We start from the raw sequence: 25,203 nt of genomic DNA on the forward strand, positions 1-25,203 counted from the left end.
AACAGACAAGGTTGGAGATGTCTTTTGCATGGTGAGGAAGTACCTTATATCTCATTTTGCCTAATGGTTAACACCACTGCTTCACTTGGAGTGATCTCAAAAACAACTCTTGGAGCAACATCTATTTATTACCTTAATTGCCAATTTTCCACTTGATGTGCTTGTTTGTCTTTGTTCTCCAATTGTAGATAGTTCCCCTCACTAAGCTTGACCCCTCACCTTGAGCTTGAAGCTCAAATTCAATGTTTCCATCTAAGTTAGGTATTTGAGCTTCATTTTGTATTGAGCATGGTTGGTTTTCAATAAGAGTTTGTTGTTGTTGATTGGTAGTTTCTTGTGTTGTCTTATATTTAATTAAGATGATTAGAAAGTTGTCAATGTATACCTTAAAATCTCTTTCATCAACATATTTTTCCATTGTTAGGGTCAAGATTAGAAAGAAATTTAGCCATCAATAAGAGTGTGTTGTTGGTTGATAATTTCTCATGTTGTCCTAACTCAAACATCTGATTTCAGGTTTTCTAGTGGGTCTTTTCATTTTTCCCTTATGGTACTTGGGGTATGCTATCGGTCATCGAGGAATACTTAGGCACGGGGGTGGTCCTCCTTTAGTGACATAAACCAATAATTGTTCAAACATAATATTGGCAATGATACCCAAACTTTATCACTTAGTTAAATTACAATATATACCCACCATGACCTTGCATAACCGTATGCACACAAGAAAGGATAGATCTTAAGTGCTTAAGAAGAAAACTTACGATAAGCTTAACCTAGTAGAGTTGGGTTTGATAATGTAAAATAGAAAGAGAAAAAGTGAGGTATAAGGATGGAGAACTTCGGCTTCAGGTAGGATAAAAAAATGAAGATGTAAAACACATTTTACTTTCACATTTTTACTTCAATACATTTTATTAATCATACTTTAGTTTCATTATACATCTTTGAACATTAGGCTCTTATCTTAGGTTTACAAATAGCCTCGCACTATAGTTGGTATCGCCAATACCTTAACACATACACTTTCACTTCTTTATTTTGTATACATTTTATTATTCGTACTTTTGTTTCATTATATATATTTGGATGTTAGGCTCTCATCCAAGGTTTACGAATAGTTGTTGGTATCACCATTTCATCCTTGTATCTCGTAAAATTTGCATTCGTATGGTGAACCGAGATGCACTTAATTGATTAAAAAATGTATTGTTATGTGATCAATCCCAATATTGAAGTTATAAATCACATCCAATGCATTACATTTCATCGACGTATAATCACAATGGCCCAATTATTTGTTAGTGAATCAACCTCAACAATAAATTTCCATATTTAAGTTATAAATTATATCCAGTGCATTAAATTTCACAAATGTACAATCACATTAGGTCAATTTGTTGGCACCTGTAATTTGAGTTGGAGGATGCTCATAGAGTTTCACCATTATGTACCATGAACATCTAATATGAAAACATGTAAGCATATCCCATTCTCAACTCAAGCTTCCACGCAACATTTGTGCTCACACTAAAACATAATACCTTTTTCCCAAGGTAATCAAATGCATACACCTTTCTGGGAGGTTTAATATCATTTTGTGATAGTTTCTTCCTCTTTTGTAGTTTTCAAAATAGAGTTTCTTATCACTGATGCAACATTAATGGTCATTTTGAATTTTCCTTTAGAATTAGAATTAGAATTTTTATCGTCCATAAAGAGGCTAATTTTGACCTATGGGACCAAAGTATACATGTGTTCTTGATATGCGTCTCCTTCCTAAGAAGGGGTATTCATACACTGAAGCACAAAGTCTTTATGTGTGAATAAAGCACACACATATGGTTCAACCTTCTCGGTGGTGTCTTAAGTATGGCACTTAAGTTATCACTCCCTCTTAGTATGTCAACATATCTTGAACAACATGTGAAGAGCAAGTGACGTTCATCCTCTACAATGCCTTCATTGCATACTTTGCATGTCTTCAATACCTAACTACCATAATGCAACGTCAATACCTAACTTGTGAGATCGAGTGCAAAGTAGTGTAAGGGCTCTACGAACATTACTACTCATATTGGTAATGAGATAAGGTTGGATACGATCAATAGACATTCTTGCTTTATATTGAGACCAACATTCAGGGTTGACATTTGCAATGTTGTATTCTAGCTTTGTCCTTTTAGCATCTTCTCACTTCATCCTTAATGATTCCACTAACCTTTCCTCAATCATTACACACTGCATATCATTGCTCAAAAGCTCTAAAAGATCATCGAAACCCCATCTTCTAAACCATTTCCTTATGTCAACAACCCAACCGAATGAGAGAATCTTACTTTTATGATTCTTTTGCAGCTTACATCCAACATTCCAAGCAAGATATGGTAATCTATGATTCAACATATTCTTGACTTTTGTAATGTATTTATATACTCTTTGGAGTGCCAATAGTTCTATGGGTCAAACACTTGTTCCCAAGAGCTTAACCTGGTAAGAGGTAGTGCATTTAACTCCTAATTGCCTCCTTAAAATCATGAGAATGCTCTTTCACAATCACACCTCTGTAATAAAACAAATCGTCCTATAAGTAGCATATGGTGCTATATTAAGTAGGAATAGAAATTTGGGAAACTCCTAAAATAATCAATGTACACATCTTTCATCCATTCAAGAGGTAGAAAAAACTGTTCTAAGCAACTGAACTCTGCTTTTTCATTATACACTCGAATTTGCGAAAAATGCAAATATTGAACTAAATCAACATACTTCAAAATATTTGAGCTCTATATTGCTTTTTTGTGGACAATAGAATAACCAGATTCGGAATGTCTTTTCAAAAAATATATTGCCAATATACAAACTTCATTACACCAGTCACATTGGACCTCCAAGAATTCAGAATGTGTTTTGGCTGTGTATACATCAGCAAAGATTGAAACAAATAGATTTACTGATTAATATCTTCATAATGTGCATAATGTGGCTACATACATGTTTGGACCAAGATTGATGATCAACAGCATGGACTGCGGAACTTCTATCACTCATTTTGTACAAGATTCTGATGTTTATGAGATTCCCCACACCATGTTCAATCCTTGCTCCTGGTTAGAGGACGTAAACTCAGACCCAGAATGAATTCTCCATTCACATTTTTAATGAACTCATCATCTTTGCGAGCTCTGGACTGAAACAATTAATTGGTGGCTATTGCCCGAATGATGATTCTCCCCTTTATTAAATACCTGCAAGCCAACTCCCATCTCAGGCTACGACAATCAACACTGAAATTTTCTCCATAGTTCTCTAGCTTTACCTCAGAGGAGGTAGAATCTGAAGAGAACCAGCCCATTAGAATGCCAAGTTGCATAATGACAGGAATGAATTTGAACAGTAATGGAGTTGTCACCTGTGAAAAGACCACCCCATATACACATATTAGCAAGTTGTTTTACATATGGAAAATAGAGTTTATGCAGTGCAAACAATGCAAGAATATACCAGACTTAGCGCTGTAGTTCCTAAGAGGAGTAGATATAGCTTGTCCTGTGAATCAATAAAAGTCAACATCATTCAAATGGCATCAACATATTCATTAAGTAAAAGGTTGCCATTCATTGGAGTTTTCTTAATTTTTGACCAATGCAGACCATCTCACTTCAATATCTCAGTACTTGTGTGCATGTCAATTATTTGTGTACGGCAGTGTATCGATAAGAATGAAAATCTCATTACGAACTAGTTTCATTCTTATTTCCATAAGCTTTCTTATTTCATTACGAACTCTCTTCTATTGCAACTAAACAAAATTATTGTGGAACTTTATAAGAGTGAGGCGGTTTTTAAAATATGAGCTGGTAAAGAGTTTACCTGCACTAAATGCATGTTTGAAGCACGGCTAAGGAGAACAAATGCAAATTCTCCTATTTGAGCAAGAGACATGCCAACCTGTCGAACAAAAAATACTGTCTTGTTACTTCAATGTGAAACAGAAAATAAAGGAAATGTGGGAAAACTTCTGAACAAAAGTTTTCAACAATGATATTAAGAAGGTGCTCATTCATAGATCTAGCGCTAACCTCTAGCACTATCAAGTACAGGGGCATGGATTAACCATTTTCTTCAATTAACCACAATTTGTCCCAATGATATTTCAGCACAACCAAAAGACAAATTCACACCCTAAGAGACTATTTTTAAATCTCTAATTATCAGCAGACAGAACATTTTCTACCATTACTAGCAGACTAGGCTTCATATTCCAATTTTTCACATCCAGAGAGTGCTTACCAAGAAGGAGTTTTTGATGCTGTAGCCAAATACTCGTACTACAAGAGTCACAAGAATAGTCTTTGTGACGATCACAAGGATAACAGAAGCCAATAATATATCCATGTGGCTCAGTAAGAACTGCACATTTATGAGCATCCCAATGCTAGAGAGAAAAAGAGCAGCAAAGAGATTTCGAATTGGCTCCACCTTTTCAATCAACAAGAATTACGGTTAAGCAGTGGAACTTCCAGAATGATTTTGCAAAATGAACTTAATGCAGGTAGAGATTAGACGAGGATAGCCATGAATTATAATCAAAATTCAACTTCACAAACCTGAGGTTATAATATTTTTCTATAACTGTCTTTCAAATGGTTAAAAAATCAAAAGCTGCTTTCCTTAAAACAAGAGATCATTTGCCTATGCGTTGGTGAATTAAGATTGATAAAGTAGAGATAAAATGAGAGCAATATTCAAGCGAAAGCAAGTAAGAATAATAATTATCATATCATTACAAAAAGTAAAGTTAAAAGTAAAACAAAAAGGCAGCTTAAAAGACCCTATTAATAACCAGATCAGAAAACCATAAGAGGAATAAAAACAACAAGAATTATTAGGCAATGAAGAACTGCAGTAATCACTCTAAAAAAACATCCCTCATGGAGAGAATTGCTTTGATGGTTTAACATAACAGCTAAGCATAATTTCAAAACGTTCACAGCACTACAATGATTGCCTAACCCTCAATAGATAAAAGAGACCATTAACAGTCAGATGATTCAGCATAGACTACATGGTTCTCAAAAGAAACAGGACTTGTTTCTGGCGCACTGAGTTTTAAGCAAGGGCTACACAAATGGGCTCCCAACCAGGATATTGCAAAGGGTTACAATAGATTGAGAAATAGCAATTTGTCATGCACGTAGGCCTCAGCCTCATGGACCATGATCTCATCACCAATGTCATCGACAGATAAAGGCCATTATCTCCCACCATTGCAGGTGCTTCCCTCACTTCAGAGCCCTCTACATTCTGGATCAACCAGTGCTAGAGATCTTTGGAAGATAAAATTCACAATATATCTGATTTGGACTCTTGCATCTATAGATGACGAGATTCTTCAGTCATAGTCTATTTCAATTTACTTTTTTGTTTAGTTACATTTGTTTATTTTGGTTTGTTCTTTATGAAGGGCAAGACAACATTTTATGATGTAATCTCTTGTTTGGTCTTATTGGCCATTTTGGCCTCTTAAAAGAAGTTAATATATCTTACTTTCTTTCCTTCTTTCATTTCTTGCTCCCACTGTTAGGGTCTAGGGTTCAGGTTTGGTGCTACAATCTATTTGACATAGATTACACATATCCTTGAACATTGATGCCAACTAAATATGAGGGCTGGATGTTGCTTGAATAGCTTTGCTCAAACTGTGTAGTGTGTTATCCATGGGACAAAGGAAAAAGGTGTGAAAAGGATTGAGAAGGACAAGTACGAAAGGGACGCATAGGACAAATGTGAAAACAGGTAAAGAAGCCGAGCACTAACAGCCAAAGAACAGGCAGCCAAAGGTAGAGGTTGATTATCAGGATGAAGTAGCTGGAACATGCTAAGCGGTAAAGAAGCTATATAATCATGAAGTGGCGAACACAGGAGGGGACGGAAGATATCATATAGGAATCCCAAAAGTCGACAGAGCTAGTTCTAGATTAGTGCTGTGTGAGTGAGTGTCTCCGACTCTAGTGGGTCGTGTACTATTATTGTATTGCATGCTAGTAATCGAGTACATATACTTGTGGGTCAATCTCTGTGTCTGTCTCGTTTTCAATTTATCTCTACTTATTGCTGTTCGGTCTATAAGACGTAATTATGAATCGGTTGTAGCGGATTCTCTGAGTGTCAATCGCAATGGGGTGTAACGGTTCAACCCCTACTCGGATCCCCTAGTTTCTTACGCACGACGATTCCTTGACCTGATTACTCAGGAGGAGCAATCAAAGGTGTTCTCCAGGAGGGACTAACACAATTTGGCACGCCCGGTTCATGTTGTGAGGTCACAGCGAACATCGCGTAGGAGAAACCCCAGCTGCCATAACGGCACCCACATGAGGCACACGCACTCAGCTACCATCCCGATGAGCCGCACAAGCGGAGGGCACTTTGGAGTCAACCCTCACAGAGCAATCACCGCCGCCGGCCTCCGACGCCCAATCCGGTGTGGGTCCTGACCCCATCTCACCTCACAGCCCCCCCGAAGTCAACCAAGCAGAAGACAACCCCTTTCCGGCACCTACCCGAAGACCCGAACGTCGACACAATGCCGTATCCGTATTAGCGATATATCAATGGCACTGATGCGGAGTCGCACATTAGATCCTTCGTGTCTACACGGCAAGCCGACCATTCGATGCAGCACTTGACCGTTGCCGAGGCTGAGTCTTCCAAAATCGCAAAGTTCACCTTGTCCCTCGATGAACCTGCAACGCACTGGTACTCCCGGCACGATTTCAAGACGTCCGCGATCATTTCCTCTGCCTTTTCCATTGGGAGATACCCAAGCGGGAACTGCTCCGCCAATTCTACGCTATCACACAAGAGCCCCATGAAACGGTTCCCCAATTTACGATCCACTTTCAGGATCTATACCGTCAGCTTGCTCAAGATGTCTCGGCGGACCATCTAAAAGACACATTCCTCACGGGATTACACAAGCCTCTTCGCACGACGTTAGCCCTTGTCGACTTATCTCAGCAAATGATTGAGCAAGTCGTCGACCAGGTCCTCCCCATAGACAGGGCTCAAAACAACAACTCCTTTTCCATGAGTTCGCTCCAAGGCGCTTTGCCAACAAACAAAGACCCCTAATTTCGGCAAGCCATACACTGTACTACATGCTTGAATCCCAGCCACTCGGCAGTAGACTGCGGTCTCCGCCCACACTGCCCGATATGCAATTCTCATGCTCACACAGTGGAGCAATGTCAATACAATATGCTAAACCGCACAGCCGCCGCTCCGGTCCGATAGATCGGGCCCCGCAATGATCGTGCCCGACATGATGATCACGCCAGACTGCTGCCTCTATTTCAGGACGCCAAGAGACCTCGTTACGACGGCCACAGGAGGATCGCTATTGGCCACAGAAGATCGTTGTCGGCCAAGGAAGGACCGTTTATCGGCCAAGGAAGACTACTACCGTTACAACTACGACCGTGACGACGACTATGAGCCGAGATACCACCCCGACCAAAGGCAAGAAAGACGGTATCCCCCTCATCATCGGGGTCTGAATAATCGCCATACACTGTACTACATGCTTAAATCCCAGCCACTCGGCAGTAGACTGCGGTCTCCGCCCACACTGCCCGATATGCAATTCTCGTGCTCACACAGTGGAGCAATGTCAATACAATATGCTAAACCGCACAGCCGCCGCTCTGGTCCGATAGATCGAGCCCCGCAATGATCGTGCCCGACATGATGATCACGCCAGACTGCTGCCTCTATTTCAGGACGCCAAGAGACCTCGTTACGACGATCGCTATCGGCCACAGAAGATCGCTATCGGCCAAGGAAGGACCGTTTATCGGCCAAGGAAGACTACTACCGTTACAACTACGACCGTGACGATGACTATGAGCCGAGATACCACCCTGACCAAAGGCAAGAAAGACGGTATCCCCCTCATCATCGGGGTCTGAATAATCGCCAACAAGGTAATAATCGAAGCCCCCCGGACAATCGGCGCCATGAACAACCACGGATGGATCATCGTCGCCTCCCTCCCCATACAAAGCTCTGGGATGATCACCGCCGAGCGCAGCGATACAATGCGCCGCCCCGTGAAGACCCTCCCAGACAATCTCAATCGGCTCCACTCGAACAAGGGGAGTCGCACAAACCTGTGTCGGTCACGTGCTTCTACTGTAACCAACCGGGGCACTATGCGACACAATGTCTGGCCAATGATCGAGGCAAAGGCTCCGCGGTCAACACAGCTAACACAAGCCACCAAGGCACCGGAGCCGGTGGAAGATATTACCATCCATGGACGCGAAAAACCAACCGTCCCGGTGGAAAAGCCCCAACCAACCCTGCAGTGCCCTTGACGAAAACTCCGGGAGGAGACGCGGAAACCCTCTGGCGAGAACAAGTAACAATCCTCCGGCGATCGGCCAAGAGAGTAATCCTCTAATGTCCAGAAGGCGTCAGCACAACCAAGCCTGGCTAAGAAGCGCCGCCAGCTACACAAATGCAGCTAAGATAAAGAAATGGACCATCCCTCGGCGGACACACTTCAAATGGTCATCGCACCAGCCAAAACCGTGGCCACCGTCCCCAACAAGGCTCTGTCCTTGACAGGCAACGTAGAATAGGGCCAAGCGTCCCCAATCTCAAAGGACAAAGAGTTGGCCTATAGGGACCTGCCGGCCGAGGCTTATGAGCTCGGTATGATTTTGCAGCACGGCACTTCATACGAGCTCATCGATTCCAGGTCGCAGCCGCGGCACACATGGCGGAAGAACATGCAGAAAAGCAGATGATTCAGCGAGCTCTCGCAGGAGAACGCGAGTCAGACAAAGAACCAACGCTACAGAAAATGGACAGAAAACGGCAGAACAAGACTTGCCGCCTCCTCATCGAGTTGCTGGAATTGAACACAGCCCTGGTAGAAGCCTTCCGGGAACTGGACAAAATGATCCACGCGGCCCAGGATATGGCCATACGTAGCAAAACGGTGCACAAGCAAGCAAAGACGGCGATGGAGTTGTGGCAGGCTTCGGAAAACCGAATAACCGAGCTCGAACAAAGCTCCAGGAAAGTGGATGTTTAGGGCAAAATGACCCTCTCGCCCTCCCCAACCCTACTCAGGTGGATGCTTCTACACAGGTTAGTCCACCTATCCACCAGGACGAAGAAACTCCCGTTTCGATCACCACCACCGAACACAACACACCCCTACCCTCCGACACGACAGTGGTCCCGCCACCACACTATGAAGAACCAGCAGCCCAAACGGCGATTGCCGAGAAGGCCAAGGAGGAATCAGACCGCATCTGCAAGCAGGCTCAAAAACGAGAAGCCGAATTACAGCACCAGCTATTGCGCGAATTGGAGAGCAAAAAGTACGCATTGGCAAAGTTCCTCCACGAGCTGCAGACCACACAGTGCAAAGAGATTGGGGGCGGTACCAGCAGGAGATGGAAGAGGAAAAGACTTGGCTCATCCGAAAATATGAACAGCATGCGGAGGTTATGGAGAAAAAGGTAGAAGGAATAAGCACTTCGTACCAACTTGCCAGCTCGAACTCGACGCCGCAACCGCCAAAGAAGCAATGAACACTCTCCGTGTCAAGTATGAAATGGGCGAAGAGCGAGTGAAGGCTTTAGTGGCAAAACACCGACGGAAGCTGAAGCAGAAGGTCGAAGAGGCACTAGCTCGTGGTTGGAACGAGTGGTCGGCTCAAGCAGCCGAGTTACAGATCTTCCCAGCAGATGCCAAGAATCGGAACGAGGGCCGCAGATTCTTCAAAATGGACAAGAATAGCATTCAGGTGCTTAGAGAAGACCTCACCGAGGAGTTCTAAGCCCTGGCTCAGATGCACACCACGGCGATTGGGACCCTCCTTGAGGAATTCAACGACAATCAACTACTTCTCGCCATTGAAGCGGATGGGTACGAACACGAGCGCCTCCAAGCCGAGAAGGAAGCACTGGCCTCTACAAAAGCAACAGCAGAAGTCTTGCCTGAAAACACAACACAGGAACTGCACATTGAAGAGCTGATAACTGAGGAAAGGCGAGGCCAAGATCAAGACCAAGAGCCAGAGACAGGGTCGGCACAAGAGGAGGAATCTAAGGAGGAGAATGTTCGGCAAGACGAGGAAACCCCACAACAACAAGAACCAGCACAAGCGACCATCCTGAAGAATAAAGCACACGAGCAAAGGGCCGATCTTTCGGCCGACCTCAAACCAGATGAGTCAGAACAAGCAGAGGGCATCACGTCCATTTTGAAGAAGGAATAATGTACTATAAAAAAAATTCAATTCTTTCAATTCTTTCAGGTCGCAATATGTACCAGTTTTTCAATTTTTGGTCAATTTTCGGGTTCGATGTGCAAGACACTGTCCCACGGGCGTGCCAGGTGTTATCCGTGGGACAAAAGGAACAAGGTGTGAAAAGGATCGAGAAGGACAAGTACGAAAGGGACACATAGGAAAAGTTGGAAAACAGGTAAAGACACCAAGCACTAACAGCTGAAGAACAGGCAGCCGAAGGTAGAAGCTGATTATCAGGAGGAAGTAGCTGGAACACGCTAAGTGGTAAAGAAGCTATAAAATCATGAAGTGGCAAACACAGGAGGGGACGGAAGATATCATATAGGAATCCCCAGAGTCGACAAAGCTAGTTCTAGATTAGTGCTGAGTGAGTGAGCGTCTCCGACTCTAGTGGGTCGTGTACTATCATTGTATTGTATGCTAGTAATCGAATACATATACTTGTGGGTCAATCTATGTGTCTGTCTCGTTTTCAATTTATCTCTTCTTATTGCTGTTCGGTCTGTAAGACATAATTACGAATCCGTTGTAGTGAATTCTCTGAGTGTCAATCGCAAGGGGGTGTAACGGTTCGACCCCTACTCGGATCCCCTAGTCTCTTACGCACCACGATTCCTTGACCCGATTACTCAGGAGGAGTAATCGAAGGTGTTCTCCAGGATGGACTAACATAGTGGACTAAGAAAGTCTTTTATTTTAGAACATCCTAAAGGAAGTAAATTAGAGCTTTTCTTTATATCTTTGTGTTGTCCTATTTAAGACATTATGTTATATCATATTATGATGGCTTTCTTCTTTAGGGGTAAAAATTGTACACTGTTATGAGGTAAAGGATTCATTAAGTATATCAGAAAGATATCCCAACCAGCTCAAATATTTTATAATTTTGTAAGTATCTTTAAGATGTGTGTTTTCACCATGACCCCATATTGTGAGATGGCATAAATCATATGGTGAGAAAGTATATCATTGATCAAATTCACATTCACTTATCTCTTTGACTCATTACACTAAAGATTAAGAATCGGCATATACAGTGATTAGTAAAATCCAAAGAGGATAAATGATCGCAAACACAGGTGAATGCCATAATTTCACTTTCTAATGGATCTATCACCATTAAGATCACTTACTTGTTGCAGTGTATGTTCTGCAAAATCGGTGGTTGAAATCATGACACCAGCTACGAAGGAGCCTAATTCGAGACTCAAACCCAACTTATCACTGCACTGGAGTAGCAAATGAGACATAAACAAGAATTCAAATTGCTAGAGTGCTTTTAATAGGTATTATGGACTTCATAATTAAAATTACAAATAGACAATTTTGAAAGGACAATGGGCATACCCAAGCTACCGCTAGGCAGAATGCTACTGAAGCCAGCTGATATAACTCATTTGTCTGCACATTTAACCAAGGATAATTATGCATAACACTTCAAGGAGGAGTCATGAAAATATTGTTTCCATGCTTTCACAATTCATAATCACTGACAAAAGTTGAACCTAATGAGTGTAGTTGAACTGTACAACCTAGATTCTCTTACAAATGTTCCAACTCAAAATGACGAAATTTAGTTCAATGGCTGTTGTGTCCACTCATGAAATCTAAATTTTCATGGGTAAACCTAAAAGAGAAAAATCCTGAGCCCACAATCTGATAATGCATAAAACTGATAAGTTTGTGAGAAACCTAAGAATTATGATCTCTTCATCTTCTCAATTTGAGAGATAGAGGAGTTACCTTTACGTCTCCTCTGATGTTCTAGTTCTGTCACTGAAAATTGTTAATTTTCATCTTCTTTTTTCTTTATGCCCTTTTTATTTGCTTCCCATAACTCTTCAAAATCAAGCAAGACGACATTTAGTGGCCACTGTGGAATGACCAATGACCAAAGATCCTTAGAGAAACAGAGCAAAAAGGCTGGCAGGCCCCAAGATCAGCATATGTTTGATCTAGTAAGCATTAAGTTCCAATGTGTGTGTCTGTCCAATTGTAAAAGGTATTCCTTATAATGTCAATAGCATTCAAACAAACCTCTTTTGATGTAGAACCCAAATTTCAGCTCTATAACTAACAGAGAGTAATTTTAGATTCCAGAAATATGTAAGTTTGATAGTTGATTTGCTCTCTTCTTTGCTATGCTAGAGAGGATATTGGAAGCTCTACATGCAGGTTTGGGTTGCTGAAATAGGCTTAAGTGATTGGGACCTATCTTATTGTATCCTCTTCTATTGATTATTAATAAAACTATATTGAATGCTGCCTCCACTATATGAGAGTTCCTGTATTTTAGCTTATTTCATGGTTTACCATTCTCTGGAATTTTTACAGCCCATTTTCAAGATCTTTTAAACCTTTATATACGGGCTATGTAGATACTCCTTAAATTTCACATCTACACAAAGGAAAGCACATCTTTTCAATCAGACCACAGAGTAAATCATAAGCAGTTGAGAGAGAACACCTAAGAGGTTGCATCAGATTTACATTTCCATATTCACTCATAGTGCACAAACACCCAATGTACATCCAGCATAAAAAGAATGCAAAAATATTTATATACACATAAAACAAATGTAAGAACAAAAAACTTTAAGAAATTATTCAATAGAAAATGGGACAAGATAAGTACACCACATATGTCTAAAAGTCCAAAGAATCAAACTTACCTGTTGAGAAGAAAGTCGCATCATCAACTTCAAAAACCGTGGCACAAAGGATTTCGAAACAATCATTGAGAAAGAAAGAAATACAACAAGAAGTAATAACCTGTCATTTAAAGAGAAGAAAATAGATCAGAAAGTGTAATAATTTTATAAATTACATTCTTCATTCCAATTAACAAACAGTAAAATCCCAAAGCTGAATATATTAAAGATGCGATTGAGCTGGATATCCTTCACAGATCTAACAGTTGAAACCCAGTACCTTGCCTGTTACTAAATAACGGATGCTTTATTACATCTCAAGAGTGCATATTGTTCATCAACATAGGCAATGAAAAATGTGTTCAGTCGGGACATCTTTGTTACAAACACCACTAGTTGGCATTGTGTCATGTTATTGCTCAGAACAATATTTTTCAACATGATTCCATGGCAGCCACTAGCAGATTAGGAAGAAGCTATTCATAGCTCATCCCTATGTGGACCAAATGTTAACAGCTACTTCAGCAAAAACTTCAAGAGATGGGAGGAAGTACAAGATTTGTTCTTGACTCGAGCATAGAGTTTGTATTCTACAGGGTGTTAATAACCCTAAAGATATTATCTTATTCAACATCTTTAAGGATTCTTACATATAACCCGACAAGATCAACAGCACTGTGACAAGCATTTCAATTCAACTGAAACACACAGAATAGCTGAAACACCTGAAACATCAAGTAAATTGGCTTGCATAGACACAGACCCAAGAGTCTTGAGTCACAATTGTGTGCACAGCAATTATACAAATCATAGTACGTAATATTTGCATTCGTTAGCCCAAATATTCGTTTTCATGCGTTTGAAAACGAATGCGTATGTTATTAAAACATTCTTGTGTTTTTTTTTACACTTTTTACCTTAACTTTCTTACCCTAAAAAAATTAACTTATAATAAATAATGAGTGCAAAAGTATGGTATTTACCATACTTCGAAGGTGTTTTTCATAATCAAATGATAAGAATGTTCGCAAATGCGAATGCACAAATGGTACGTATGCTTCATACTATGATACAAATACTATGTGCAAATAACAAGGATAAAGAGGCAAATTTTATTATATCCAAATCATGGCTAGTTAATCAGCATCTCGTAAAAAACTGAATTATCTAAATACAATCACTAATAAATAATGACAAAAAAAAAGCTTAGATGCGATGCACCCTTTGTCACATTAGAAAAGCCTGCAAGGATACTAGAGAAACTTACGATCTGAGCATTGAAATAACTCCATAGAAAACTCCACTAGCACCTCCAAGCACGGGTAACAGTGCAAACAGCAGACCAACACAACAATCCTGTTAACCAAACCCAATCTTAACCTTTAACCAATGGGAAGAAAGCCACTAGATATGCATTGAATTTAGGAACGAAAGATGCCTGCAATATAAGAGTCCCAATTGTAATCTGTCCATGAAGTGCATTTACACTGTTGCGTTCCATTAGAAATTTTAGAACCTGAAATAAGATATTAAAAAGACAATCTCAATCATATCCGCATGACTACAATAACCCATATAATCACCTTCTATGTATCCAGAGTGGCCTCTACTTCAAACTGCCTCAATAAACCTGGTGACATTAAAACTACCAAAGTAACCCCATCACACATATCCAAGCCTCAATGACAGCTGCATATGTCTGCAACTTACGAGATTATCCCCCGTCTACTATAGAAGTGCATATATTACTAAGCATCCCAGAATAGACCAGCATTCTCATATAGTGTCCAAAAGAAATGAGAATATAGCATTACTTATCACCTAACCATATCATTCTAGATTTTCGTCATTTACAAAATCATCACTACTTCTAGTCTCCTCATTATTCTTACTGTGCATAGGCATTACTAAAATGTCAAAAAGCCTGCCTCCTAGAATTGGAAATAATAAATCAATTGATGAGTTGCTATAATATAGACTTGGGCTCAAGGTAAAAAATAATGAGTCTCTCAAAAATACTAAACATAAATTGTTGGGCAAAAAGATACAAAACCTTGAAAGTGTATCCAATAATATCGATGCTTCAAAATGTCCAATTATGTAAATTATTTTTGTCCAATACCAGTCATTGTTTCTTAATATAAAATTGGACAAATATTCCAAAAATATGTCAAAAGATAGCCAAACCTTTTCAAGATCATTCAAAATAATTGTCATTGGGCTAAAATATGTCTTGACTTTTTCCCTTCTTGGGCTGAACTTGTACCTCATGCATATCATTCTCTCTTATTTACTTTTATATTTACTGTGTAATATTTATTTTATTTTGATTTGTTCTCAAAGACGAGACAACACTTAAGATGTAATCTCTTGTTTGGTCTTATAGGCCATTTTGGCCTCTTAAAAGACGTTAATATATCTTTCTTTCTTCTTTCTTTCTGAGCAATTAAGCTGTAATTTGCAAATTTTGCTTTCTTCAGGATGCTTTATTTTTTTAATATACAAATTGGATACTGTGATGCGACAATGTCAATACAGCAATAATTAAATCCAAAACTGCTCCCAAAATATAAGCACATACACACAAAGAAAAAGTTATTGGCAAAATATAAACCTGCATTATGTAGTATCTTACATATCAATAGTAATTATTTAATCTAAATGCATTTATGTTCAGAAGCAAATTGAAGGATATGCCAGTATACTTCATTCCATCATACCAAAAATTTAATTAACAAAGACCAGGAGGGCTTACAACTGCTGTAGAAGAGATTGACAAGAAAGCCCCTACAAAGATTCCCTCTGTTGTTTTCCCTCCACATAGCTACATAGCAGAAAATGGTGAGTGAGTTTTGATTGCACTTTATATCTAATCCCCACAAAATGTTAAACATCAGATATTGCCACTACCAGTGCTGTTATACCACACAGGCACATGAAGAGAATAATCTGCAGAAGGCCCCCAAAGATTGCCACAGCCCGCACAACCCTTAACTGTATGGCAGTATGCAAAAGAAAATTAACAAAAAGCACAAGTCATAATTATCCTACTATGTACTCCACCATACTTCTATGCAATGTTATACTCTACAAATGCATCTTTTTCTTTTTCATACTGACATGTCACATTCATGATTATAGTACATTATATATACATTTTATATATATGTGGTTTCCAAAAGAAACATTCCAATATGTAGACCTGACAAATGAGCATGAACTAAACAAGATCACAAAAAATAGTACAATGAAATTTGAGGTATACATTTCATGGATACATTCCATTGGAAGAAAAAACAAGAAATAATGTCAATGGAAGTTAAAAGATAGCCAGTCTTCAAGGGGGAAAAAATACTAGTGATGTATTTAATAATAGTGCGAAGAGACAGACCTTGCTTGTTGAGAACTCTAGACCCAATGCAAAAAGAAGAAAAACTACACCAAATTGTGCAACTGTCTCCACCTGGAAAACAGAAAAGTCTTCATACACAATTCGTCTTTATATTTCATAATAATGATCTGCATGAGCAAAACTACACTTACTTGAACTAGTTCACTAACAAAACTGAGGCCACCAGGCCCAATTGCTGATCCAGCTAGGAGATAACCAGTGATTACCTGTTATGCCATGTCTGAAATTTTAACCCACATAGATTACTAGTTTAACAGACAAGTCGCCATGAAAGACAACAAAAATGCAGATACTTCCTCTGACCAAAAGAATCATAGCATTATCTGGTAGCAATACAAACCGGCTGTCCAAGGCATGCAAATATGATTCCACCGATAGTTGCCGACACTATTACCACCACCATGTCAGAAATGAACCTGAAAATATATATAGCTTTTAACTTCCAGCAAAAGGATAAACATGGATACAAAACCTTGTGACCTTGAATTTTCATCTACATATCAAAATTAAGTCACTTTCATAAAGATTGAAACAGTTTCAATGAAATTGTTGACATACCTCAAGTCCAATTGCAACACCGGATACTTCGACTTTGGGTTAGAAATAATGAAGATATTATCCTAAAACAATTAACAACAGTTACTATAAATGAATAAAAGACTCTATCTTGACCTTAATAATGGCATTGAAGGTGAATACCATCATGAAAGGTTCAGTTCATGATTGCTGCAATTCTAGAAACGAGAAATTTACATCATTCAAAAGAAGACCAACCTTTTTATCAATAAGCGTTGGCAACTCTTCCGCTCCATTATCAGGATCACCTCGAAAGATATCCTGAATCTGTTGAAATGGTTTTGTTGTTCCACTGCAACAGCAGAGCTGTTAAATTGGTATTTATGATCTCTATCTAACTAACAAACAATCTAGTATAACTCCCAAATGTTTGCAGTCCACAAAATAGTTTGATGAAAACCATTTTAGTAGCAGCAAACGCTACCACTTCATAACTATCTATTAAACTTATGGGAAAGGGTGTTCATTTTCCTTAAATCTAGGCAAACAGGTTCATGAACAGTAAAACCACACAGTCTTGAGTAGGAAGAAGAGGTAGTATGATCTATATATGTAGTGAAAACCCTGATTTATAATGGAAACACAAAAAATGAAATCTTCTTATTCAAATGCTACGCAATAATGAGACACGTATCTGAACATAAATCCCTTACTTTTCAGACTTCGTATCATTTTTTTTGGGTTTGTCATGACTGACTCTAGCAACAGTCTCCAGCACAGCCTGCAAATGACAAGCCACTCGTTCCTCAGATATACACCTATGAACTGCACCGGATTTTGTAAAACAGAGTTGACCATTTATGTTTTAGCTTTCTCTTTTAGAGGTTATTTTAACCATTCATGCTAAATGTTCTTTAGGTTAACTAATACATAAGCCACAAGTGAGGTACGAATTGTATACATCAGAAAATGTGTTCTTTCATTGACGATTACAAGATTATGTACCTGTTGTTCTGACACACTGCTGTTAAAGCTACTGCCGTTTCTTTCAGCATCTGTACACCCATGGTAGATATAATGAATGCAAGCACAATTCTTTAAAAACAACAAAACTAAATGTTAAACCAATACTTCAACAAAAACATATAGATCATAAGTTTACAGTATACGTCAATCATTGTGCTCATGCTAAGCGTTAAAAAATGCCAAATAATTCTCCATTCAATCAACCTCTAGATTTGAAAGTAAAAAAGTGAGTTTTAAGAGAATAACACCCTCTTACTAGACAGCTTGCATCAAGGAAAATCCCCTTTATTTAGTTTCTGTGTTGGTACCCGCCATCTCCCTCTAGAGATGTGAATGACTTTATTCTTAGGTCTTTGCAGTTAAAGTGTTTGTGCCCTAGAGCCTCCTCATTTGATGAGAGATTCTTTTTTCTTCTTAATGGAATATAGCATTTTCCAATAAAAAATTTTGTTTTATTGAAACAATCACAGAATTATTATAAAAGAAATAGCATGCGTAAGTTCCATCAAGGAGTTTTTCTCCACTTTGGAAGTGAACATCTTATTACCATGAGTGATGTGACATTCTTGGCAATGTACATCCACTGTATATTTCTCCCGACCACTTAACATTCTTTTGTGTATAACTAATTGATAACTTCAAATATATAATCAATTACCAATATTTCAAGCTCTCTACATTAATCATATTGATATCAATATTTCAAATAATATAGATACTTAGACAAGATTGTGATTAGGATTTTCCACACCCTATATACAGGAAGGATAATGAGGCCTGGCCATAAATGCCCTCAGCAACTACCACTCAAGTAGAGGTTCAAACTTCATCCCAATTCTTCATGGGGCCTAAGGCTTCTTGATCCTACCTACAGCAGCATGTACTATATCCTCACAAATATGAGTACCCACAATACAACATCTAATTACAATATGAACCCACAACCTATAGGTTATTTCACCTGAGTACCTTAGCTGGAGACGATTATAAGTTTAGTGAACACATATAAAGACCTGCATTTTATACGTTTGATGGACAATTTAGTGTATCTTTTGACTACAATCGTCAGAACTAAAGCTCTAAAGGAAGTGAACTCCAAAACAAACTCAAATTTGCAGCATATTTTACTAGCATTACATTTATAAAAAAGAACAAACTGCTGCAGCACGATTTGTGTGGGGATGTGTGTGCACAGGGAGAACCGCCAGGTTCTGAACCAGGAGAGACATATGCATGAAGATGGGATATCATAAGATTCAGACAGAGATTAAGTTGACAAAATCGAGATGTGTATGCTCATAGAGACTAAGTATTTATAAATTTAAATGTACAAAAATACGACAAGTTGATTACAGGAATCTGTAGAAGAAGATCAAAAGAATTTCTATTGCAATGATTAAGAAGAATTGAGATGCCATGAAGAAGATAATCCCTCGCCATAGATGATCAAGAATTATAAGGAGATGCGCTGTAGAAGAAGTGACCCTTGAGACCAAGCGAAGAGCCAAAACCTCCCAATCTGCCAAAAAGAACAGAATGAGGAAAATCACCCCTTTTTATGCCATTTTGCATGCTTTTCACTGATTTTTCCCACAGACTCTCCTTTTTGCTACTCTTTCTAAATTTAGACTCTGGAGCATATGGATTTTGAGATGTGAAACTTCTAGGAGCCTGTAGAAAAAATAAAGCATATGTGGTTAATCACATGGGACTCCCTAGATCAGAGGAAGTTGAGAGAGAGGAAGAGCATGTAGCTCTTGTAGTAGTTTAAGAGGAGGTTCAAATTTCTTTATATCTCAGACAGACCTTGGCCGGATTTCCCTTCTATGTGGCACAAGTTTATTTTTCAATACACGTCTTTTCAAGAGCATCTATGGCTCCCAGAACACGACTGATTGAGCATATCTGCTTCAGTACATCTAGTTGAGATCGTCTGACTCAAGCATGTGTGCTTCAGGAATCAGCACATCATACTAAGGACCACATGCTATTCAGGAGCATATGGTGAGCAATTCATCACACACAATCTTGAGGGGTAGCGAGAACCTAGCTCTTAATTTTTTAGACAATTAAGGGGCTCAACATCGATTATATCCCAAATTTTAGAGCACCTGCAAATGGCATTGTAGTTTACCAGCTAGGCATGAATAATAACTCTAGAGTGATGTCCTTAAAGAGTCAACCAAGTCTAGAATTCAGAAACAAGCTTGACTATGGCCATGGTCTAGTTATCAAATGAATCTGTTCAAGGATGTTGCAATACTGATGTAGAATTGTGTTCATCCATAAAATTAATATGCCACGCATGAGTGCCATACATTATAATGTGTGGATTACATTGAGATGTCCATATCTCACTTCAACAAAGATGGGTGAAAATGGATTCTGATGATATTTTCCTATAGATGGCTCAATATAACAAGCACTGGTCACTTGCTCTAACCCTTACATCCTAACCATGATTGAGATGTCACCAAATGATGGAGCCGGGAACTACATGAATTATCATTCTGCATCAACGATTATACACCAAGAAAATCATGTTGTAGATAAATGCAGGAAAACACAATACTTCGGAAGTATCATGGGGCAAGTTGAAGAGAAACAGATGCTTCTGGAACCCATTAATAGCCTATGAGATAAATGGCACAAAATATAAAATACTGAATGTAATAAACTACATAATGAGAGCTCTGAACTAGGAGAGACCTGGGATGCAAATGTATCCAAAATAAATCACATGAGATGAAATTGTGCATCTCCATATCACATGTGTAAAGAGATGGTACAAAAGGTTAGTAAAAAGCTAACAAAGATCATGCCCTCGACTTTCACATTATGCATTTGAATCTCTTGGAGAGTTTGTTGCCTACAATTACTATTGTGCTTTTTTATTTCCAGCATATATCCATCGTCTCATTAATCAGCCGATTCATGATTCAGGTAGTCTTCTTGAAAACCTACAAACCATGACCAATAGATTTCACATCCACTAACAGGAACATTAGTGAGTGTGGTAAAGTATATGACAGAACTTCTACGATTTTTTTAACACCCATGGACCTTCTAGCAATATTCCAGCAACTCATGAATGATATCTTTTGAATTTAACCATTATGATTTTGTGATGATCCATCTTGAAATGTGTGACTTCAACTTCCAGCACTACTCCCAATCACCCCAATCGAATGATAGCTCTAGAGAGTGCCTTGAGGATTTTACGGTGATTCATGTTGAACATGTCACCAGGGACCTTCCCTGCATTATTCCAAGACCTAATAAAGAATATCATTCAAGAGTGTCCAGATGATGTTGTGGTGATTTATCTAGAAAAATGTCATTATGGATCTCCTAGCAATATTCGAGAACCTGGTGTGACTATTCCTCGCTAGGGTACTTAGCTGAATTTGCGGGGATTTATCTTCAAAAAGAAGTCATTATTTTATCTCACAGTTACAGCAGAATCACACAAATTCCTCCATTAGAAAGAATACCTTCTTGTTGATCATTCTCAGAGAACTCTTTCTCTAGAACGCGATCGATCATATCAGCAATGCTTCCCTCTTTAGGTGGGGGAGCAGAAATCATTGTCATATTGTTCGCAGCACTCGTCTCATCAAATCCTTCATCAAAAGCATCATCTGCATCTTCATTGATGTCTACATCTGCAGAAAAGCTTAGATCTATGCAGAGAAACCCTAGCAGAAGAACAAGAAGACAGATTGGCTGAAGAGATCCGAATTTTCGACTATGAAGCTCTCCCATAGCCTGATGGGATCCGGCTTCACCGTCAAGAACGAAGGATTTTTTACTGTCTACTCAGTATTGGAAGGGGGGAGAAGGCGATGCGAAAGATGGGGGGGGAGCAAGGCACATTTGTTGTCCATTCCAGACATACATACGATGAGGAAGGAAGAATGTGTGCAGAGAAATGGAGGAAGTTTAGGGTTTGGAGGAGGGAGGAAACCCTAATTTGGGGATGGATGGATGGATGGATGGAGCTCAAGCATGAAAAATAGACTGTCAATTGGTGTGAGACAGAGAAAGAGGGAGGAGGCAAAAAACATTGAATCCTAAGATGGGAGATGAAGATGCCGAATATTCTCTGTCGGATCTTCCTTCATGTATGTATGTATGTATGTATGTATGTATGTATGTATGTATGTATGTATGTATGTATGTATGTATGTATGTATGTATGTATGTATGTATGTATGTGTGTGTGTGTGTGTGTGTGTGTGTGTGTGTGTGTGTATGTGTATATGTATGTATGTATGTATGTGATGTATTAGAGGAAGGATGAACTTATACATACACCAGAGATTGCAAGAATTGAATGAAATGGAAGGGAAGGGAAGCCAGGGATACACCATGCATGCATGCATGTATGCCTTATTACATAGTATCATGTATCTACCGCCAGCCAGTCATCGAATGGTTCATTTGAGTTCGCTTCGCGATCGATTTAAGTGTCACGAAATTGATATATCCACGGCCTCGAATGATCGATCGGTTATCATTCAGACACACCAGCCAATCATGCCTCGCTCGTCCATGTCCACACCTGCTTAACTATTCACGCCTAATTGGATCGGATCGCTCATTTGTCGGGTCTTTGTATCAGAGCTTTTGCACGCTCACTGTTGAAGGCATCGCTTCGCTTACATGTTATGTTTCTCAAATGTTCTATATAGGTTGGTGTGTGGTGGGGGTATGTGTGGGTGTCAAGCAGCTTTCGTTGCATTGCAATTCTTTCATTCCGTATGTGAATATCTTTCTTTTATACAAATGACGCCCCTTCGAATACCTTTGCCAATGGCTTTAAAAACCTCAAAACATTCTGAATGGGACATGTTCACTTTTTCTTTTTTATTGGACAACGATTGATGAAAAATACCAACCACTGATTCTTTGTTATGCCTAATTACAAAATACCATTTGGGCTATTATGTTTCTCTACAACTTTGGGCATCATGAACTAGGAAACTTTGTTCCCTTTTTTTCATGTGAGCTTGAAAGGATTTGATTTTGCAAGTTTCTCATTGAGCCTCATGGGCACCACTGTCGTCAAAGAAGTTGCCTTCTGTATGTAATATGGCGACCAAAATTACAACCTTTGTCATATGAGTCCATAAGAGGGTTGTGAAGGATCCAATGGTTGGTTTTTTGTTCACATTATACACTCTAATCCTTGGTCCTGGCACTAACCAACAACGTTCCACAATAATTTTATCGAAAATGAAGCTTGACTTAATGCCAAACTTACTCCATGTATGTGATGGTGGCATTGAGTGTTTTATGTAGGATGACAATCTCATATATCCATTATATCATTGTAATGTTCAATTGAGGAGAAATTGTGGGCAAGTTTCCTTTGGCAATGGCTTTAAAACGACAAGACATTATAATCGAGGTATGCTTTTCCAATGCAATGATCAAGGATGATTCCTAACAAAGAAAATCTTACATGCCTAATCGCTAAAGTCATTTTAATTGTTATGGAGCAAGTTTCAGAACCATTAATCAAGAAAGCTTTGTCACCCTTTTAATGGATTCTCGCTTAGGAAGTTATGCATTCTCCATCATATATTATGTTTTTCACCTCTTAGTTATTAGGGTCTACTAGATAATTGGAGTATGAAAAACGGTTCTTGTTTGATGGTATCCAATACGAAATATTTGGTTGAAAGAATTTTTTTATTTGGCAAATTGTGCATATAAGCTCTACAATACCTTATAGAGTTTACCTTTCTATAAGGTCTTGTTGTAGTAGGGAAAAAAGGTTTTTTTCTCTTGTCATATTGTCTAATCTTGTTAGTGGGGGGCCAAATATGGCCTACATAACAAAGTGAAACATGTTCAAGTAGTGTACGTGGAGTTGGTAAGTGATCCTCTTGTTCAAGAATTTTATGAATGAATGTTGAGACTCATAGTGCACTTTATGATTGTGAGAGAAATGTGTGTAGGGATAGGTCATGGTTGAAATTTAGGGGAAATCATAATTGAATATATTGCGACAACTAACCTTGCAATCCCAATATCATAAAAATGTTTGTGTGTGTGATTGAAGACGCCATGATGATGATGATATTACATATTGTGCGTGTATGTTGGGAGAAACAAAGGAATTTCTTTCAAAGAGACTTCCTTTTAGCTTCATTGGTATTATGATATGAACAACTCTACTTCTATAGGACAATTGATTTGTTATATGGTGGAAATTTGGAATCAATAACAATATCTTTGTTGAGATACAAGCTCAACATTGGGTGCGTAATATGGTGTGTAACCCAGTGCGTAGACTGGACGCATAAGTTAGTATGCACAACCTGGTTGTATCAGTGCGTAAACCGAAGGGATGTTAGAAAGATATTCCTCAAAAGGAATAATTTTGGGAGTGAGTGTAGCGGCTCATTTATGAGCGTCAAGTATTTTGTCAGTACTTGTGTCAGCCCGATTGTCAAGGCTTGTATATAAGGTGCTCATTGAGCACGAAGTGTATACAAAACAGAGAGTCATTATTTTGAATTTAAGTTTTTCTGTTGTTTGCTCTCTCTCTCTCTCTCTCTCTCTCTCTCTCTCTCTCTCTCTCCATCTCCATCTCCATCTCAGCGTTTTCTGTGTGTTTACCGAACTGTCTTATTCCTCCGAACTGTGTACTATGTGTTTACGCACACGCTTCCGCACAACGTATTCTTTTACATTGTATCAGAGCGTGAGGGTTGAAGTCCTCTACAGCCGACAATAAAAGTTTGTGACGAAACAGAGTTGAAGTTTTTCGCTTTCGGAGAAGAAAAAGACAGTACTATGGACAGAGGAATGGGAAGCTCACTTTCGACTGAAAAGCTTCACAGAAGCAACTACGCATCTTGGTTTTACAAGATGCACCAGTACCTGCTCATCCATGGCTACTGGAGTTATGTCGAAGGAGCAAACCATGTGGCACCCGACTCGACACATAGGGACTATCCGGCTTGGGAACAAACGGCAAGCAGAGTGTTGTACTGCTTCGCGTCCTGTGTGAGCGATCAACTTTTGAGCTATATTCGGGATGCCAAGACGCCGAAGGACGCGTGGGCGAATCTCAAAAGGATTTTCGCCGCCAGCACAACGGCTAGAAAGCTGCAGCTCAGACAGGAGCTCAGCAATGTACAACAAATAGATATGTCGATGGCTGATTACACCACCAAGATCAAAGAAATCTGCGACTCTCTCGCCTCCGTCAACGTGAACGTCGAGGAAGATGAAATGGTGCAGGTTTGTCT

The 25,203-nt window shown here is 39.2% G+C and overlaps 1 protein-coding gene and 1 long non-coding RNA gene across 2 annotated transcripts; both read right to left on the reverse strand.

Annotated features, from left to right (window-relative positions):
* Positions 1-2,766: 2,766 nt before the first annotated feature.
* On the reverse strand, positions 2,767-21,781 carry LOC147864952 (K(+) efflux antiporter 4-like). The gene is made up of 20 exons (XM_087317627.1): positions 21,433-21,781; positions 17,918-17,967; positions 17,626-17,693; positions 17,171-17,264; positions 16,955-17,016; positions 16,737-16,812; positions 16,528-16,602; positions 16,376-16,447; positions 15,895-15,978; positions 15,740-15,808; positions 14,423-14,500; positions 14,252-14,340; positions 13,006-13,105; positions 11,681-11,734; positions 11,467-11,562; positions 4,294-4,482; positions 3,874-3,951; positions 3,505-3,549; positions 3,320-3,412; positions 2,767-3,248 (listed from the first exon to the last, which is right to left on the reverse strand). The coding sequence occupies exons 1-20, from the start codon at positions 21,701-21,703 to the stop codon at positions 3,171-3,173; spliced, it is 1,821 nt and encodes a 606-aa protein (XP_087173753.1). The 5' UTR covers positions 21,704-21,781; the 3' UTR covers positions 2,767-3,170.
* On the reverse strand, positions 5,551-11,456 carry LOC147864953 (uncharacterized). Its single transcript, XR_015529599.1, has 2 exons — positions 11,000-11,456; positions 5,551-5,702 (listed from the first exon to the last, which is right to left on the reverse strand). It is a non-coding gene; the product is annotated as an uncharacterized LOC147864953 (long non-coding RNA).
* Positions 21,782-25,203: the final 3,422 nt, after the last annotated feature.

The sequence above is a fragment of the Azolla caroliniana genome, unplaced genomic scaffold (assembly GCF_043228905.1).
Source record: "Azolla caroliniana isolate FFs.n. ecotype wild unplaced genomic scaffold, voAzoCaro1.0.p SCAF_4, whole genome shotgun sequence".
Taxonomy (NCBI): domain Eukaryota; kingdom Viridiplantae; phylum Streptophyta; class Polypodiopsida; order Salviniales; family Salviniaceae; genus Azolla; species Azolla caroliniana.

Coding starts and splice junctions, on each gene's coding strand:
- LOC147864952 (XM_087317627.1), bottom strand. CDS start 21,703: ATGGGAGAGCTTCATAGTCGAAAATTCGGATCTCTTCAGCCAATCTGT. Junction 16,448..16,527: donor TTGTTAGTGAACTAGTTCAA/GTAAGTGTAGTT, acceptor TCTGTTTTCCAG/GTGGAGACAGTTGCACAATT. Junction 3,550..3,873: donor CAAACATGCATTTAGTGCAG/GTAAACTCTTTA, acceptor ATTGATTCACAG/GACAAGCTATATCTACTCCT.